Here is a 19027-nt window from a genome sequence, read left to right as displayed (position 1 = left end):
ACACTCAATCGCAACGATGGACGGAAGCATATACAAGCATATTGTAGGCATTGTAGACGGTAAAACAGAAGGGAAATACGTTAAGAATTTCACTACATCTTTTTCTACATATAATGAAAATTGTTTATTCCTAAATATTATGTGTATATGTACCCAACATTACGACTGATTAATTAGTTCATACTACTACTTTGTTGTAATTATAAGTCACGATTATAGTGAAAATTCTACTAATTTCACCAGGATAGTTTTTGTGCTTTCTGACAACTCTTACATGCGATACACTGACATGCAAATATTGTCCGACTAATACTTTTGTATATTGTTCAAGAAACATTATGGTCATGTTTATTCAGTGGTTTAATGTTCCAAGTTAGACGCTTAGACTGTTTTCATCTGAACAGTTACATTGCCCACCAAGAACTCATTCTACGTCACATGCCAAACAAGTCTCCCCACACATTTATGTAGCCTGGAAGTAAATTAAATCAAAGCCAACGCCTCTGCATGCAAATACACCCCAACAAAATATAAGCTACATGTCAAGAACTTTTAAAAGAGGGTCCATGAAGCCGTTAACTCATTCTTTCCACATGATGTGAAGACATGTTTCATGATTGAACTATGCTATTTAGAATGGAAGACATTATGTGCATTTATTTGTTAAGATTTGCACGTGTTAATTCTATCGTTGATGATTCGGTTTAACTTGATCACACCTTATTCATTTCTTCATCATAATTGTCAAAGATTGTTGCCAGCATGTTCACAGTTTTCAAATGAGTTTCCACTGAATCGCTGTTACTGTAAATGGGAGCTTTGTCTTTGTTTTACCACAAACACGGTGACACCTAGCTGGAAAAAGTTAATTATAAAAACAGTTATATAAAATAAAAAAGATATAAAAATATCAAACTCATAAAATTAGATAAACATTTTAATTGTAATGAGCCAGATCAAGAGAGAGGTAAACCAGGATAATACAGATAAATCAGGTTTGGATTTTTTTTTAGTTTTTTTTTTTTAGTTTTTTTATGCCAGCTTTAAAATAATGTAAATTTCGAAATGTGGCTTGCACCCGTGATAACAAAAAAGTCCAGGCCGTATTTCATAAACTGTTCTTTTTTTTATCTCAGGTACTTTATTTTGTTTTTTTTTCTGTTGTACAGAACAGCTATCACGGCCTGAGACTCTGTTCTGGCTAACTGATAACCAAATGACTTTGTTGATATGTATTTGTTTGCCAATCCTCTTTTGGTATTACTAACACCGCATGGAGTCCAAGTGATAGACCGATCAGTCTGTCGGACTGATGGGAACTGATGGAAACTGATGACAGAATTAAACTACTATACATCTGAGTACTGGTCGTCAAACAGTTTAGTGTTATCATTAGTTAATAATAGACCAGACAGTCCGTGCTGTGCCCTCACGTGCTCCTACTGTGAAGGCATGCATGAGTATAGGTTTCTTTCAAAGACATGAACAAGTTTGAACAAAACTCGAAGAACGTCTAGCTTTCTGAGACTGGTGTTTAAAATGGATATATTATTCTGACGATTAAAGTCAGAAAAAAAGCCCAGCTTATCACACAACGATGGCGTGTTTCTGATTCTTTACGAATGCTGACAAATCTAAATATTTGACCTGTATCCAGGAGAAGACTTACATATCTCACCTGTGAGAGAACAGATCGATCTGCATTACGTTCAATTTGTGTACTTAATTACAACTGAAGTGAACATAAAGTACAAAGGCATGCCTCCAATAAAGGACAGATTTCTTTCTATTTTTGTTACAATGACGTCACGAAAGCATTTGTTTTCTAAGGTGGGCTTTTGAGATCATATTTTCCAAAGGTTTTTGGCAATATGTTGATCAATTGAAAATCCTTTAAAACTTTCTAGAATGATCCAAAGGTCGATCATAATAGATTATTTCGCAGTGTTATTTTTTCAAATATTCTGTAGACAAATATGTGTATGAGAAAAAATATTAAGAAGATATGATGTCACAGCACATCACTTAAATATTGTCTGAGAAAAGAAAATTCTTTCTATGACACACCAAAAATTCTAAAATATGAAGGAAAATAGTTGTGTGGCAATTTTATGGACCTCTTCTTATTACATGAATTTACTTCCACTAATCGTTAAATCATGTTCCGTCTAAGTTACTATAATAGCGGAACACAAATGAACTGAACGATTACACTGTCTAAATAAAAATGTGCGCGTAAGAAAAAATCTTATAGATTCATAAAAGAATGTATAGATTCTAATATATAATTTCCGAGAATGACAGCATTAAAAGAGACATAACTTTGGAAGCACGATCATCAAGTCATGCAAAGTATACATGTATGTGACTGTCGACGACTGTGTAAGTGTGGTGCAAACCATGCAGTTTGTAACTATCTGCTTCAAATATGGGTGAAATATTGGAGACGACCATGGAGACGACCATGATCTGTTCATTCCATCATACAAACCCAAACAGCGGGTGATTAAGGAGGAGGATAAAACATCACAGGCAGTCTGACAGCAGCACTCAAGCGGGGATTCCCTGCAAGCCGCCATTTGTACTGTAACACTGGATCATTTACGCGTCTAACCGGGAGACGTAACTTTCGCCATGCCTATAGTGAAATGATATAGGGCCAAATTGCAACTATGCATCTATATACATAATCACCTATACACTTAAAATATGAATGTATATGAAACCTACTAAATTCGGATTGTAATACTGACATCTCAGATTTCAATACTGTGTTGTTCCAATCTTCGTGAAGCCAAACAACACGATTAAGGGCTGTTCACATCTATAAATAAATAATTAAATACACTGTGACTAAACTTACAACTAAGGTCTTTATTTTACATGCATATAAAATTCTCATGCATGAACTTAGTTGCAAATAATGTCAGGGTTTTTTTTTTTGACTGGATACTTTTCCTACAGTCACCATGTAATTTTCTGTATATTTCTTATACGTCATATGAAATAATCATACCTTTACATCGGATATATAACAAAACATGCAAGAATTAGTGTAGGCCTATATTAAATATAAGCAAAACATATCCTCTATTTGGGGAAGCCGCACATTGTTCCTCCTATACACATAACCCGAAAGCACCACACAACAAGGCTCGTTCGAAACAAAACAAAACAAAAAAAAAAAAACAACTTTAAACGATAAAACTACCTCAACAGTTCAGGGTCCATAATAACATGTATGCAAGTCAACCAGTCATTAGTTATAATCCTTACACCCATGTTATGCCTTAACAGGACCAAGAAGTTCTAACAGGTAATTTTATCCTCGATAAATGACGACAGAGCATCCCCACCCCACCACAATCAACACCCCCCCCCCCCGCCCACCCCAAGGGTGTGTTCCATGTGATGCCCATTCAACGATGTTTGGCAATATTTCAATTATCTGACAATATTGCTGGAGACGACTATTTAAAGGCAACTAGCGTACATAAAAATATAGCTTTTTTCCTTACTATGTCTATAGTTTTGAAAATTAATATTTTAAAAACATTTCAATGTGGTTTTCGAATTTTAACTGAGGGTAAAACTAATTGTTTTATTATAGCTGGTTTTAAACAAGTTTTTCTATTGATTTTGGATGTTCTCATTATCATATTGAAATCAACTGTTTACTGCACAGTTTAAATAGGCTTTCGCCACGATATGACTGCAATAGTGTGTATTTATTGTTAAGCCATAATCATTTGATAAATCATTAAATTCGCAACCTTTCAATGCGCTGGTTAAGGAAGTCATAAGGCTTTATTCTTCATCGCTATTTTGTTAATGTTTCAAGTTCAGCGTTCAGACTTTCCATTCTGACTCACAGAAAGAAGACTCACAGAGCTTCCAAATAGTTAATAACATATTACAGACATTTACCGACATTTTTTGCAGTATCTATGATGAGAGCATTTCTGCCTCACAAATTTGAACCCATGGACATTTGCAGAGCCACAACTTGGCGCGCTGGCACGCAATCTGTCCATTACTCTAGTCATGGGATGACCACGTGATGCCTTCACCGCCAGAAGTAGGCTCGTTATTATAATTAGTATTTCACTGATTACTACCCTTAAATAGCCCATCCTTACATGCGTGCGCTGAAAACGAGGGTTTAATCAAGATAGGAGGCAAGGCGAAGTGGAAAAAAAAACTGATACATCAAACGTAGTCCATAACGTCAGTTGGATAGATAAACTAAGCTAGGTTTTCTTGGAGCAGTGTATGGCAATGATGGGGCTACAGCGCTAAATCCTGTAAATGCAACATACTGATATATGTGCTAGTATAAAGAAAACAGATAAGAAGACAGCAAGGATTTGCGTCAGTTTGAATTATATAGCTTCATTTCATATTCCATACATGTAGAATACGTAATTTTGTGGTAGTGTTTCCCGTCGACGTATGCATTAAGACATTTTTGTTCTCTCATTAAGCATAACTGTTAATTTTTTTTACACTGGCGAACACCGTGGAACCATATGAAAAATGTCTGAACTTATGATCTACACATGGAATATAGATCGGGCAATCAATAAACTGAAGACTGATGCTATGAGTTGGATAACTAGCCCATGAATTGAACTTACAGTACTTCCATTTATTATCGTCAAATGACAGTTCTTTGGAAGAATTCGGAAAACTTTCCAGACAGCGTCTATGGCCAAAAAGCAATCTCCCATTAAACGGGACATACAAATGTATACAAATGATGATCCGTTATACTGGGTATTGAGAAGAAATCATTTAAAGGAGCTTACCCCAGCGGTGCACATGATTACCACACGACTAACTTTTGATGCAAATAGATTAAGTCGAATGTTACTCTTGATTGCCCTGGCCTTTTGGTTATGACGTGTTTGCCGATGCTCTTTGTCGGACGGAGTTAGTCTCGCGACTGTCTCGTCTGTCCCTCCCAGGTCGTGTTCAAGGCGATCGCCGCACCCTCCTCGTCAGCCTGCCCAACGGAGAGAGGCTGTCTGCCAGGAAATCTATCAAAAGCCTTAAAGAGAATTGTCATCCTTCCTTATACCCGCTTATCTGTATTGAGTTTCGAGCTCGGCCTTTTGTCTGCAGAGGTTGTTGGCGATGTCTTGAGACCACTGACTGCTCCCCGCTAAGTGGGGAGGGGGGTGCAGCGAGGCTCGGCAAGCGAGCCGCCGAACAGTCTGTTGGACGACGCGGCTGACTGAAAAGCCGCTGATACATAAGCTATTAGTATGTAGGTATTGTGGCCTGAAGTGGCTGGCCAGTTAAAGAGGAGTAGTGAAAACATAATCCAGTCTGTTTACGGTAAACGGTCAGCGTGTGGCGGGCGCTCGGACCACTCCGGGAGTACTTGTCATTCATTGTCTGCAAGACGACTACAATAATGACCGCACTCGACTGACGAATTCAGTTACGACTTTTTCACTCCACTGATGATCATCATGTTAGCTCAAGTGGGTTTTGTAGGTGTTCTAGTGGTGCTGGCCCAAGTTCTGCCTCACCTGTACGGATGTGTGCTCCTGCTGAACGGATGGACTCCTGTGTCTGTCAGAGACCGTGCTCAACTCGCAGAGGTAGTCTTTTCTGGAATCGTGCTCAGAGCATTCAAAGAGCAAAGAACCTCGGCAAAAACATACAGCGCTGAAGTAGAGATTATAAAAGTATACAAAGGTATTTCTTTACTTCAACAAGCATCCTCAAAGAACGTGTATAATATCAGTAATTTCGGAGACAAACCCGCTTGCTATGCTGACGTTTTTGAAGGAGAACAGTATATTTTCTTCCTGACTTTGTTCGAAAAGCGACTTTCTGCCAAATACGATGATATTTTTGGTGCCACGGCGGATTTTTCACTAGAAAATGAAGATGAAGTTTTAGCAGCTCAAGGTAAGTGTCCAAAAACAATTTATTTTTTTTAATTGTTAAGTATTAAAATTCCCATATATAGAAAGGTTCATTTAAAACCCCAAAACATTCTTTGTACGCTTATTAAATCATTTGTATGTGAAATTTAATTTTTTTATATTGGATTGTGATCCGTTGTTTTGTTGATCGCAGACTAACACACCACTCAACACGCGCTCCTCGTGATTTGATGTAAAGCTCGTGCCTGTTAAGAACAGTGTGTTTTGGTTTGAATTCACCCTACAATTGGCTCAGCGAGTTTCAAGTGGATGATTACTGTGAATCGTGTTTACAAACACGGCAAGTTAGCTTATAGGTGAAGTGTTTTGCCCCCTTCCGGCGGTGCCGGTGATAAGGGACGCTCCTCCCGCCCGTACAGAGCTGTCACACGAGGCCACTGATCTTATCACACCCTAACTGAGCTCTCTCATTACCTTGCTCATTCATAAAATATACGCAACTCTTGAAAACCCCCGGAGAATTAAAGCTGCGTGTGGTGTTCACGCCACTTTGACACTTCGCTGTGCAGGTATCCCATCAGATAAGATCTTATCTACCGTTTTAACATTTATTAAAAGCAAATTTACTTAGCTCGATTTAATCCAATCACGACCATAGGTTAATATCTTATCTCTGTTGACTATGATCCCCACCCTGCTAAATCTCACGGTCGAAATTGCCCTGTGGGTAATCTTATATACCTGTTTTTTACGTATTTTTGACTCTGGCACGCAACATGAAAGTCATCAGAACTTTTATGACATATTAGGTCATTTAACGTTCGTTATTTTTAGGGTTCACTCTTTTGTTTTTCTGTGACAGATAAATTATCGCCTATTTATACCTTTGAATACAAAACATTTCTGCCAACAGCTATTTCACTACACTGATATGCACTTGTGACCAAACAAATTTCATTAGCTTTAAACTTATTGTGAGATTTTGCCGATGGGTTTCTTTCATAAAAATTCTAACAATTTATATATATTTTACAGCGTAGTTTTACAGTGTAACATATTTAATCTGGGATGGTATCGGTTTGTATTTGATATGAAGTTTAAATAATAGGTGCAAGATATATTAAAGTAATATATAGATAGATATTAAAGTATCTGTAATTCTACAATAATCTGTCCTTTACATCTTGGGAACATCTTGGTATCATTGGTAGACAAAATAACTGAAGTAACTAATGCTACAAGCTTTCGTGGCAGGAGATATAAAAATTTAGATTTATTTGCTCTCAGATTTTAAGCAAACTTTCTCAGCTCTTAAAACTAACATAAGCTGAGTAGTGTGACTATCGAGGGCCATCCGCCCTTTGATTTATTAGTTAGCGTGTCTCATACAAATGTCCCTTTCTGATAAATATATTTAGATGGTTGGCTGGAATTTAGCTTTGATATAGTTCCCAAGTACGAGGACAAGATCCTGATTGGTAGCGTTGTGGGTAGTACGTATATAGACACGTGAAGCTTAGCTACCAGAGGTATGGTCTGTACTGTCTGCAGGTTTCGGAACCCCTTCCCTTATTTATCTGAGGTCTATTATAACCGGGCACAGCCTGGCGCCACCGGGGCGGAGACCACAGACCTCTGGTGATCCAACTCGGGGTGACACAACTATCCTTGCCTTAAACCCAGAACAAATGGTAATCACCTGACTTGTACCCGCATATTTGTCTGATCAAAGGAAAAACTGATCATTTTGTGCAGACTGGTGTATTTTTTGTGTACCCAACAGCAAGCATTTGTATACCTGTGACGTATTTGTTTCAACAGAGTACTAATTCAGTGAAAGGAACGCGGATTAAATTTTGGCCTTTCAGTTTGAGACTAACAAATACGCACCCCCCCCCCCCCCCAAAATAAACAAACAAAGAACCAGTCGTGTGATGTACTCTGTGATCAGACACGAAGGGAATTTATATTTCCCTTAATTCACTAAACTTGCAAGACTTTCAAAACCAAGTGACATTTTAATTTAAAGTGTATATCTATAGGGGTTCAGCATCTATTGTGTACATATTATCAGTGTAATTTATCGAAGCCCTCTGCCAGAAAGGTTGTAGATTTTACGTCAACTTGTGGTGAAACCTTTCAGCAGACGCTTGTTAATGATTTATACCAGTGGGGTGTTCCGCTACACTTACTTTGTGGCTTTATTTCACCTGGTCCATAGACAACTGACAGGTGGGTGTATATGGACTGCTAAGACTTCTGTAACTTAATATCCCAATCCCTGGCTCCAGAACTTATCCGTCACAGTTTGCAATTGGTCAAATAACATTAGCAATATTCGTTTTTTCATCAGCATCAAAGACACTAGAAGGTGTGGGATAGTTTCATCAAGTCGTTTTGCCTCAATAACATAGTTTTCATTTAAAGTTGTGTTCTACGGTCATTATTTTACATCCATACAAACATTTTCAAACTATTTACAAAAAATTCTTATCTATCAAATTTCTAATACCTATAACTACAGTATTCCAATAAATGCCATGACTACAGTCTGGATGCGAATAGAGAAGAGAAGAAAATGTCTTACTCAATCTTACCACAGAAATGAAGTCGTTATGTTTCGTGTTAATGTTGTTTTTGGAGACAGGCTCATGTGTCTTAGGGTATAGGGTATCAATGATTGTAGGGTGTATGGGAGCCTTGTCATCGAGCGCCATCAGACAAACCATTGGCTTTGTCCCGAGCTTTATTTCACGGTGACGATCCGAGGACAAATCCCTGAAACACGACGCTGATTAATGTAGCTATCACATTTGATGGCTTCTCTTAAAGAAATACTTTGCGACCGGCTACCCTGATCTCTTTTTGAATTGAAATGATTCCCCTTGCGTGTTTAGAGAAAATCTTTAGGATTTTGCGTGCAATTTACAAGGTGCACGATAGCCTTGCGGATCCCGTAAAAGTTACCCGTGAAACTTCGCATTTCAAGAACACTGCTTCTTTTAACAAAGGCTCCGTAATAAATCTATAAATGTCGGTGTTATATCACAGTTTTAATCGAAGATGTCACTGATTACCTTTATGGAGACTGCCTGCTTTTTGTAGTGAAATTTTATAATCACATTACTAAAATTAAAATTACGATAGCGTAACGTCAAACATAGAGATTTTGTATGTTAAACGTTCCTAGAGACCTTTGTATTCAAGCTTTCCAACAAACACCGGTGGACACGATTGTCCGCTAGAGAAGGCAGGCGTCAGAGCGTCTCTATCTGGTATATCTGAAAACCCACGGTGTTAAACACGCGTCTCGCCATCTTAATAACAGTTCACCATAAAGCAACAAGAAAAATACCGCATGCTTTCGAATTAAATAGTAACCTATAGTAACCTTGTTGATCTTAAGGTTCGCCTTCATAGATTGGGGGCAAGGCGCCACCCGGGAATACCTGATGGTGTAGAGATTCTAATCGGCAGGTTAAGTTATGGCCCAGTCGTAGGAGGGCAAGAAGAGAGGGACAGCTAGCTGAGAAACAGGCGACCGTTGTTGTATCAGACTAGAAAACATGTTGCGGTTTCTTCAGCGGTTTGCTCATGTAGTATTTCATGCCTCGTACAGTCTGTTATATGAGGTGTTACAACTGGTAAAGACCTGTACTTGTTAACACCGTTTTTCATGGGTGCATACTAAAAACCGAATCATCAACTCATTCTACTTCACCGCATATTACCGGAGACATTCTTTTCTTGTGAAAAGTGTTAAACTTGTGGGTGTTCCTTAAGAACAGAAACCTCAAATCGTGCTACCACTAAACGTGCCGCTTAACTGAGCTGTTGGAGCAGCGATCATATTTATCATTTGTCAGAACTCGTAGAGTGTGAAACGACGAAAAGCTGTCTATTATACGGGCGATGTGTAGGGAATTGGTGGCTCGTTTGTAATTGATGTATATTTGTGTATATCGGTCCGCTCCATTCTGACCACCTACAGGCACCCCGTCTCAGGAATTGTTTGCTTGCTGACAGCACAGTCGTGGACTTTTCACACACGCAGACAAATGTGGCGTATCTTCTGCCATTGATTTATAAAACTGACTCGATCCCTGTTAGGCGTATCCTTGGCAACCTGAGATTAATGAATTTGAACTTATTTTTGGGTATTGTTGGCTCATGTCCTAGAGGAAGGGTACCCGCAGAGGCAGTAACTTAATCTTGCCATCCCATCCGCCAGAATCCAGCCGGTCTTCCATTCCGCTGGTTTCGTGGCCTTTCCTTGTTCACGGTTTCGTTCCATCTGTTTAGGTGGTACCTTACCTATACCGTACAAGAGGAAATTAGCCTCGCCAAACCCAAATAAAGACCCACACACCGCTGTCGTTCAAGTGACACAAAGTTGTTTAGGAGAGCAAACACAGCTCGATTCCCTAAGAAGAATCTGTCTTCTGTTGGACAACAAAAGACGATATCTTTCAGCACGTAGCGTACCAGACACTGTGGCACAGCGGGGGTTTCTCATTAACCCCACGGGTTAGTGGGCAGAAGGGAGTAATTCAGTGATACAGCAGTAGCGGTACCTCAAATTAAACACTGAAATAATAAAAACCAATAGGGATGACTTGAAGATAAATAGCTCTTTTCTTAAGAAATGTATATGTTCCCACGTACCATTTACATTTGATCCACCCATATAGAATACTTTCGTTTCTTATATCATTTGTGGATTAAAAATGATTCGCAATGTCACAAGTCGTTACATATATGGTAAATTATATATAATTTTTGGATGTTACAGGCTGGGACAGTTGGTCGTCATGGAGCGCCTGCAGCCGAAGCTGTCGTCATGGACAGAGAACACGCCAACGCACTTGTCAGCTGGAACAAAAACAATGCGAAGGGAAAGAATCTGAACAGAAACCTTGCAATATGTTTCCATGTAACAGTGAGTAAATCTTTGTACTTCTATCACTCCACATATTCAAATATTTTTAAACAGGCTTCTGATAAAATATACACAACGAATAGTATGCTTAATAATAACTCTCACCTTAATATGTGAACACAATATTCTACTTTGAATTTGCTGTGGTCAGTTTGTCTCATCTAGTAAGTCGAAGAGAAGAACTTCGGCATGGGAACATGCGCATGTATAGGGAATTATAAAAATATTATAATTTCGTATTTGGATTTAAGTTCTATTGGATTTTTTTTAGCCATGGGTGCATCAGTGTTGTCATATGCCCGGTATTCCCATTGCTGTGTTTAAGTTCAAGTTATATTATTGGATGCATAGCATATATTGTTCACAATGTTAGTTGTTGATGTAAGCCTCTCAAGAATTTGAAGTCCGCGTATCGAGATAGGGGTAGGGGTTGCTGCTATTTACATTTGTCACGGCCCCGCCTTTGATGTGACAGTAATCAACGTGTAGCTTGGAAAACATGGGCGCCTGTAATAAAACCCCATTAGTTCGACTACATTTAATAGAATTTCTTTTTTATTAAATTGATTCATTTGTGTGGATAATTCTCCCCAATGGTCACTGTTTGGTTGTTGGAGAGCGCGCTTCCCATTTAGAAGTCCAAACATGTTTGAAAAGAGGCTAGTTGATGATGCTACTCCTCTCCCCTTTAGTCTCACCCCCCGGGCAGCGACCTGTACCCAGGTTAAATAATAGAGGGGCCGGGGTAAATGGGAAGAGGCGTTAAGGTTACGCCTGCCTGCCCACACTAATCATAGCCTGTCATCTGGGTGAGTCGGAGTCGCCTTTTCTTCTGATAACCTTCATGTCGGAGAAAATGTCCCTTTCGAATGCCAGACAAGTTCACTTCCCTTCTAACCTACAATTTTCCGTTTTTATCTCTGGTTTGAGGATCGGGACACCTTCTCCACAAAAATTCGCTGCATTGTCCGCTGCCTGGCATTTAGGAAATCGCTTTTCACTTAACCTCGTCATATCATTCTTGGGGGTTCCCATGTCTTCACGCCAGACGTCAATTATAACACCTCACATCCAAGAAATTCAATTGTAACCATTAATATTTAATTTATCGACAGTCTATAAAGTAACCCACATTAAAACTCTGAGGGAATCCCATGACTGTACAGATTTTGAATGTCATGTTTTTTTCTGCATACGTACCTAACATTAGTTTATTATTTTCAGGTGTAAATGATATGCTGGACATACTAGGCGTTAAAAAGCTGCCACCCGGAGTTCTGAAATCCGTCGATCGTGCTGGAGCTTACCAGATCAGTTCCTCCGCTCAGCTCAACTCTCCCACAAGCGGGATCTTTCAAGGAAGGTTCCCGGTTAACTTCTCTATTTTACTCGGCCTGAACCTTTCCCCGGAGTTCGCCGGGTACGTGTTTACCGTGAGCGACAGCATGCAGCACCAGAAGATAGGGATTTACTACCGAAACGGTGAATGGCGGTTTGAGTACTCCGACCAGGACGGTCTGCCCGGAGTAGCCTCCCCTGTTTTTGAGGCTGATCTTGCGGATGGGTTATGGCATTCGATTAGCTTCAGCGTCCAGGGACAAGAGATAACCATGTTTTATGACTGCGAAAACAACATCACGAAATCCTTTCTTCGCACTCGCTGGCCTCTTATCACCGATTAACTCTGTTATGTCTATTGGCCCATTTTTCAAGAGGAACGGAGTCCCTTTTGAGGTAAGAATATTGGCAGAAAATCAGTATTTTTTTGAAAGAGAATTTCTGTTTATAATAAACTTTAATTTGATGCTCATTTAAATGTTTTTGTTTTCAAAACACATAGCGTGCTTTTTCTGTCAGCGTGTATTTTTGTTGTTGTTGTTTTTTAAAATGATCTTGTATGTTCCAAGCTGCCATGTAAATTCTGTTCTCTGGCCTAGGTGTGGACAAAAAGAAATCCTAAAATTACGAGCTCCATATACTGTATATTTTGCTTGTATAGTTTTGAGAAATAATGTGAAACAAAAACGGTTAAATTAAGTCTTCTTCAAGATTATGTAAATTGTTTTCTTTCTCCACAGGGTGGGATAGAACAGCTGGTGATTTCTGAGGATCCGCACAGCGCTGAACGCCAGTGTGGAGACTGGGACATGACAGACAGCATGGTCAGTGAACTCGTCACGTGATTTCTGGACGTTATTATCGCATTCCACTAATAATTACAATGCATTCTGAGCCCATGTTATCACATGCCTTCATTGCAATTGATGTATTTTTTGCATTTACTGACTACACTTGCTCTATACAGTAGTTGGGAATAGACCTATTGACTTACATTGTATGTAATAGGCTACGATGCACCGTGCATGTATGTGGTCTGTACTAATTGGCCATTATAGTCCGTTAGTCTTCTATCTTAATTTGTACTATTTATTACGTTGTGATTCATGGAAAATTTTCTGCCTTGTTATGTAATAACCTGATTACATTTGTTTATAGGATAGCGAAAAGATGTCAGGTGACAGCAGAGAAATGACTACCCCTCTTACAACAACAACTACGACTAAACACTCTGGCTCAGGTAAATCTTTTTTACCTTACAAAATGATTCTGACTAATCAACTAGTTTGAAGTCGTCAAATTAACCGCGATGCCATTTTTTGTCGCTGACCAAATTCAGTTGTAATGTTGTAATGAAAATGACGCCCAATCCTCTACCACAAGGCCAAAAAACTGCACCATCAGCTTTACTATAAAACACAAATTTCCAGTTTCCTCAATGTATACAATTCAGTTTTCTTAACAGTATACTGACGGGTTTGTCTTCAGATTCTGGTAGTGTCATGTTCCAATGGTCGGCCTGGTCACCGTGTAGTGTGAGCTGCGGTAGGGGCCTGAAGACGAGGACGCTGTTCTGTAAGAGCAACCAAGTGGAGCCATCTGTGTGTATTCCGCGGCATATCCCTCGCCATCAGGCCCGTCGCTGTTCCCCAGGGGCATGTCCAGGTATGACTCCATTTTATTCACCAATATCTCCACATTTCAAATGATTTAATCTGACTTATCGTCTTATTTGATTACTGGTAATCTATTTAGCCTCATGGGGCCTCTTCCCAGAAACTAATTTGTGAATGTCCTGTCCCTAACAAAAGTGGACAACTATACTACGCCTGGAGACTGGTGATTAACATTCATGACTGTTATGATCACAGGTAAATGTCGGCTGCCCTGCCTTAACGGAGGTGTGTGTGACGGGACCGGGCGGTGTGTGTGTGGCCTTGGATACTCCGGAGAGCAGTGTGAAAGAGGTAAGAAGGTTTAATCACGGTACTTACGGGAGGTCAAAAAGTAGAGGCCAAGTAAATTGGCATGTGAATGGGCTACAATTACTGAATGTAATAGCATTATATAAAGACAAAAACCCCAAAACAATCTAAATGTTAACACCATAAAAAATATTCACTGGAACTGACAAGGAAGCGGATTTAATTCAGCAGAAACCAAAGCTCTCTAATAAAATTTAGATTCTGCTATATAATTTAATCCTTTGGAATGGACAATGGAATGGATGCTTTAACTTTTCCAGTGCGACGCGGGCCAACGTATTTTATGGATTGTATGTAATATGGCTTAAATAATCACGTTCAACTCGCTTTAGTTGAACTCTTGAGATAAAGTATTAAGTTTATTATCATGGCATAATCAGAATATAACTACACGTGCATACGATACTGTGTACCACTACATGTCATCAGAACCGAGTGATAATGTTAGATCTAGTCTATTTAATGTATGTATATCACTAATTTGGCGAAAACTTTGAGATACTCAGTGTAGCACTGTTTTTATTGAAAACTGCGAGATGATGAGTTTATCACAGCATGCACTTCTTCAGAATTGAGGAATAATGATTGTTATATCACTGAGATGTATACTCAGTGTAGCACTGTTTTTGTGTACAAACTGTGAGATACTCAGTGTAGTCCTGTGTGTTTCTCCGGCAGCCACGTGTTACCCGGGTTGTTACAATGGCGGCCGATGTGTGAACCCATACTTCTGCCACTGTCAGCCTGGCTATACCGGCGCACTGTGTGAAGCAGGTTTGTAAAGTTCCACATGGTCAGCATTAAACACAGATAACTTCTCACAAAGCAGGATCTATGACGCTGGCTGCATATCTAACTCAGATAACTGTGCCTCTGTGGAATCAGAAGCCCGGTGGCCAACTGATAGTCTTCAGTTGCCAGTAGGATAATTCTGGTTTGGTTCACAAAAGCTATTGACAAAACCAACTTATCTTCCCTGCATGAAAACATATGTGTACAAAAAATATAAGCTGATAAGGCTCTGCGTTATCTCCGCCGCAGGTACAATCTGTGACAAGATTTGTGTTACTGGATTGATGTGCGTCATCGATTTGCAGTTGTCGGGGACATAACCCTTGTGATTCTGATCAAAGTCATATTGTCTAACGCACAGAGTTATCTTTCCTTTCAGCTCTCTGCGATCCACCGTGTCGTAATGGTGGTTACTGCATTAGCCCGGGCCAGTGTTCCTGTCCGTACGGCTATCTGGCGCCTGATTGTGCTCGTAAGTACGGTTTGATGAATCCCAAGGCTGCAGATATCACCCTACTTTATGATGCAGTGGTACCCAGAAAGACGCCAAATTCATCGCAGTCAACATACAACGCATCATTAAAAACATCGACCACATTTTACCATTTTAGTGTACTTCATTTTTTGCGACTTGCCAAATTATGTGACAATTAAAGAAGATCGTCAACAATCATTATGTAAATTTACCCCCTTCTCTAGACACAATCAAATGTTACATTGTACGTAATTATACAGAGTGACCTGTCATTATCCATGTAAATAGCTTCGAATTAAACACAAAATAAACACCATGGTAACCATTTGTGTCGTTTAAATGTTCTCCACTCAAATATGGTATTAAATAGTTATTTTTTGTCGTTTTTGATCACAGCTTTCTGCCAGACTCCGTGTCTCAATGGCGGGTCCTGTGTTGGACCAGACATCTGCCTTTGCCCATCTGGGTATTCTGGATCTCGTTGTGAGCAAGGTGAGTTATAGTTCCTATCCTCCACCCCTACCCTCCACAATCAAATGAATCTCACCGCCTCCTACCAACGGAGAGACGCTGTTGACATTCCTACTCCATTTGTGAGTCCTTATCCGTCATAAATCGTATGATTTATCATGTAACATTATATAGAATAATGGTACATATGGAGGTTATAATGAATTGTTTACATATATCGGGTTAGATACGAAGCCCACATATGAAGTTACCGGTGACGTAATCCACATTGCCGCTCAATCTAAGCTGACAATTTTATCTTCTGAAATTTATCGGCGTTAGTTACTTTTACAGTGATTAATGCATTAACTAGTCTTGTTTTTTTTCATTTAACCAAATTTGTCTGTTTACTGCATTTCAGCTGTCTGTGATGGCGGTTGTCTAAATGGCGGTCGCTGCGTAGGGCCGAATCGATGCCACTGTAGATACGGTTACAGCGGTTCTAAATGTGAACAAGGTACTTTAATATTCTCTTCTTTTATTGGGAAATTCTACCCAGTCATATTTACTTCAATGCTTATACAGCCAATAAAAAAATAAACTTTTACCTAAACGTTAGTCATAAATAACGTTCGTGTAATACCAGCTGATACAAACTGAGAAGAATTGAATTTTGCCATGATAGCAATATGCCGAGGTTAGATATTTGTGTTCATAAGATTACTGTAAGAGTAAACCATCATGTTTTATCGTTCTGAGTGAACCCTATCAGTATTATTTTTCCGATGCGTTAATGTTATATTGGCTTTATAGATCTCTGATATTTGAAGCTAACTTATGCAAAAACGATCTTGTTCCCGAACTAGTGGAATTGTAGTAATACCATATTGGGTCTCCTGTGATGCTGTTATTTATTATTTTTCTTTATTTTTGCAGCCATGTGTAGCCCACCGTGTCAGAACGGGGGAGTGTGTGAGAAGCCCTTTGTGTGTAGCTGTAAGCCGGGCACAATAGGCTGGTACTGTGAACACTGTAAGTTGGAAAACCAAGTTCTGACGTGCTCTTTCTGGTATTTCAGTTGTAACACTTTTATTCATTTTCAACATTTCATAGGTTATTCAGTAACTTAAACGATTGCGCTGTACTTATGTTACATTTTTGTAATGTCACATAAACTTCTGTTTACTTTCACAATAGATAGCAACTGATATTTATTTAGGTACATTTGGAAATATAGCAACAAGATTCACAAATCAGCATACATATACAGAATATATTTTGTCTATTTATGTAATGAATTCAAGATTTAACAGTCATGTTGACTGCAGGCGATTGAATTTGAAAAATGTTGTCTTTCCTTTTTTCAGTTACGTGCTCAAAGCCCTGTAAGAACGGCGGCGTATGTTCAGGCCCGGACAAGTGTACATGTCCGGCAGGTTTCCGGGGATCCAGATGTCAGAAACGTAAGTTGAGTTATGTAGAATACATCAGAGTCAAAGAACCGAAGTGATTTGAATAAATAGTGATGCCGCCATTAAGATGTGGGATTTTATACTTTCTAGTCACAAATGTTCAATTTAAACAAACACTATGTTTTTTTGGAGAGACTTCTGTGAATCCCAGTTGAGTCCCATTTTGACCACCCATATTCTGGTTCTCCTTTGAGGACTAAATCACGTTTAATGAGTTGTAGCTCTTCGTTCTTTATGAATTATTTTAATCTGTTTGACCTTGCCAGGCGCGTGCGGAGGCGGGTGCTTGAATGGCGGTCGGTGTGTGAAAAAACGGAAGTGCAAATGTCTCCAAGGATTCAAAGGGAAACGGTGCCAGAAAAAGTGAGTATCAAACTTCTGAATGATTAATTAGTGCATAGGCGTTATTCCCTCTGGGCACACTGCCCTGAACAGGATCGTATCTGGGACAGACGAGTGGCACGGAATATATGAAGATGAATTATTTCATTTTTACTGAAAAAAATCTAGATTTTACACTCAATTCCAGAAGAAAGTCCTGCCTACAAATGCAAACCTTTAAGGGACACAGAGCAGTTTGTAAATCTGATATAGTGCCAAAGGTCGGTGATTTACGCCGGGCACTATGGTTTCCTTAAACCATAAATCTGACCACCATTGTATATGTGGAAAATAAATAAATAAATATGATAAAAAGCTTCTTAAAAAGACTTAAAAACGTATATGCTGAAATAATCACTCTTTCATCAACCAGTTAACCAATCAATGAATCTGTTCATTTTAAAGCATCCATTCACTGTATGTTCAAGTTACATTATGCAAATTATTTACGTCATATTTTCAGTGCCTTGCCCGTTTCCTTTCAGGAAGTGCAGGATAGAAGGGAACCTGGAGCCGTACGCAAAGAGTTACCTGCGCTCCGTGAGGGAACACTTCGCCACTAGGTGTGGCCCGTGGAATCTTCAGCCCTGTGTTCGGACCAGGTTAGTGACGTCTTAGCTCACAGTTTTGTTATATAATTCTGATGCTTGGAAACTTAATACCTAAGTTCTTATTGATTTTATGGTAACCCATAAATGTTTAGCGCTGCCAGATTTCAGTAATTAGGCTGGAGTTTCAAAATGTTCAGAATATATTTCGACAAGATTAGTATTTTTGAAACTACCCCACATAATAACCCCATGACATTGCCTTTTTTCAACTGTAGGTATTTTTTTTGTTTTCCATCAAACTAAACTAATTGTTCTATTTCCATTTTTCAGACTGAAGTATATTCGGGTTTCACGAGAAATTTTCCGAGCGGTTTTTCGCTGCAAATAAAACATCCGTGGTCAGCGGACTCGTGGTGGATTGATCTAAGTGATCGTTACATTTGAGGGAGGTTTCCATCTTCCCTGAGGCTGGACGTAGCTCACCCTTGTCCTGGACCCTACACTGCAGTGATCCCCAGCCGGGCTGTCTCGGGCGTTGGTCGGACAGTGAGATGGTTCCTCCTTAGTAAGCAGAGGTTTACAGAACAGACTCTCCTGCTACCCACGGATGACGGGGTCTTCAGCTTCCGGTGTGGTGATCATCCGCCCAATATAACAACGGATTTAGTCGCGATGCTTCTGGCGTGGCTGTCTGTCATTTGAGGGTGAAGGTATATTCTTTACATGGAGATGGCCATGCCACCT

At 39.4% G+C, this 19027-nt stretch overlaps 1 protein-coding gene across 1 annotated transcript; it reads left to right on the top strand.

Annotated features, from left to right (window-relative positions):
• Positions 1-5477: 5477 nt before the first annotated feature.
• LOC135463816 (protein kinase C-binding protein NELL2a-like) lies at positions 5478-18671 on the top strand. The gene is given in 17 exon segments (XM_064741266.1): positions 5478-5922; positions 10693-10839; positions 12064-12512; positions 12514-12573; positions 12918-13001; positions 13336-13417; positions 13666-13842; positions 14049-14144; positions 14841-14936; positions 15334-15426; positions 15826-15921; positions 16301-16396; positions 16816-16911; positions 17247-17342; positions 17618-17714; positions 18218-18334; positions 18614-18671. Coding segments are annotated over 17 exon segments (2385 nt in total).
• Positions 18672-19027: the final 356 nt, after the last annotated feature.

This window comes from Liolophura sinensis, chromosome 1 (assembly GCF_032854445.1).
Source record: "Liolophura sinensis isolate JHLJ2023 chromosome 1, CUHK_Ljap_v2, whole genome shotgun sequence".
Taxonomy (NCBI): Eukaryota; Metazoa; Mollusca; class Polyplacophora; order Chitonida; family Chitonidae; genus Liolophura; species Liolophura sinensis.
This window is presented reverse-complemented; position numbering and strand designations above follow the sequence as displayed.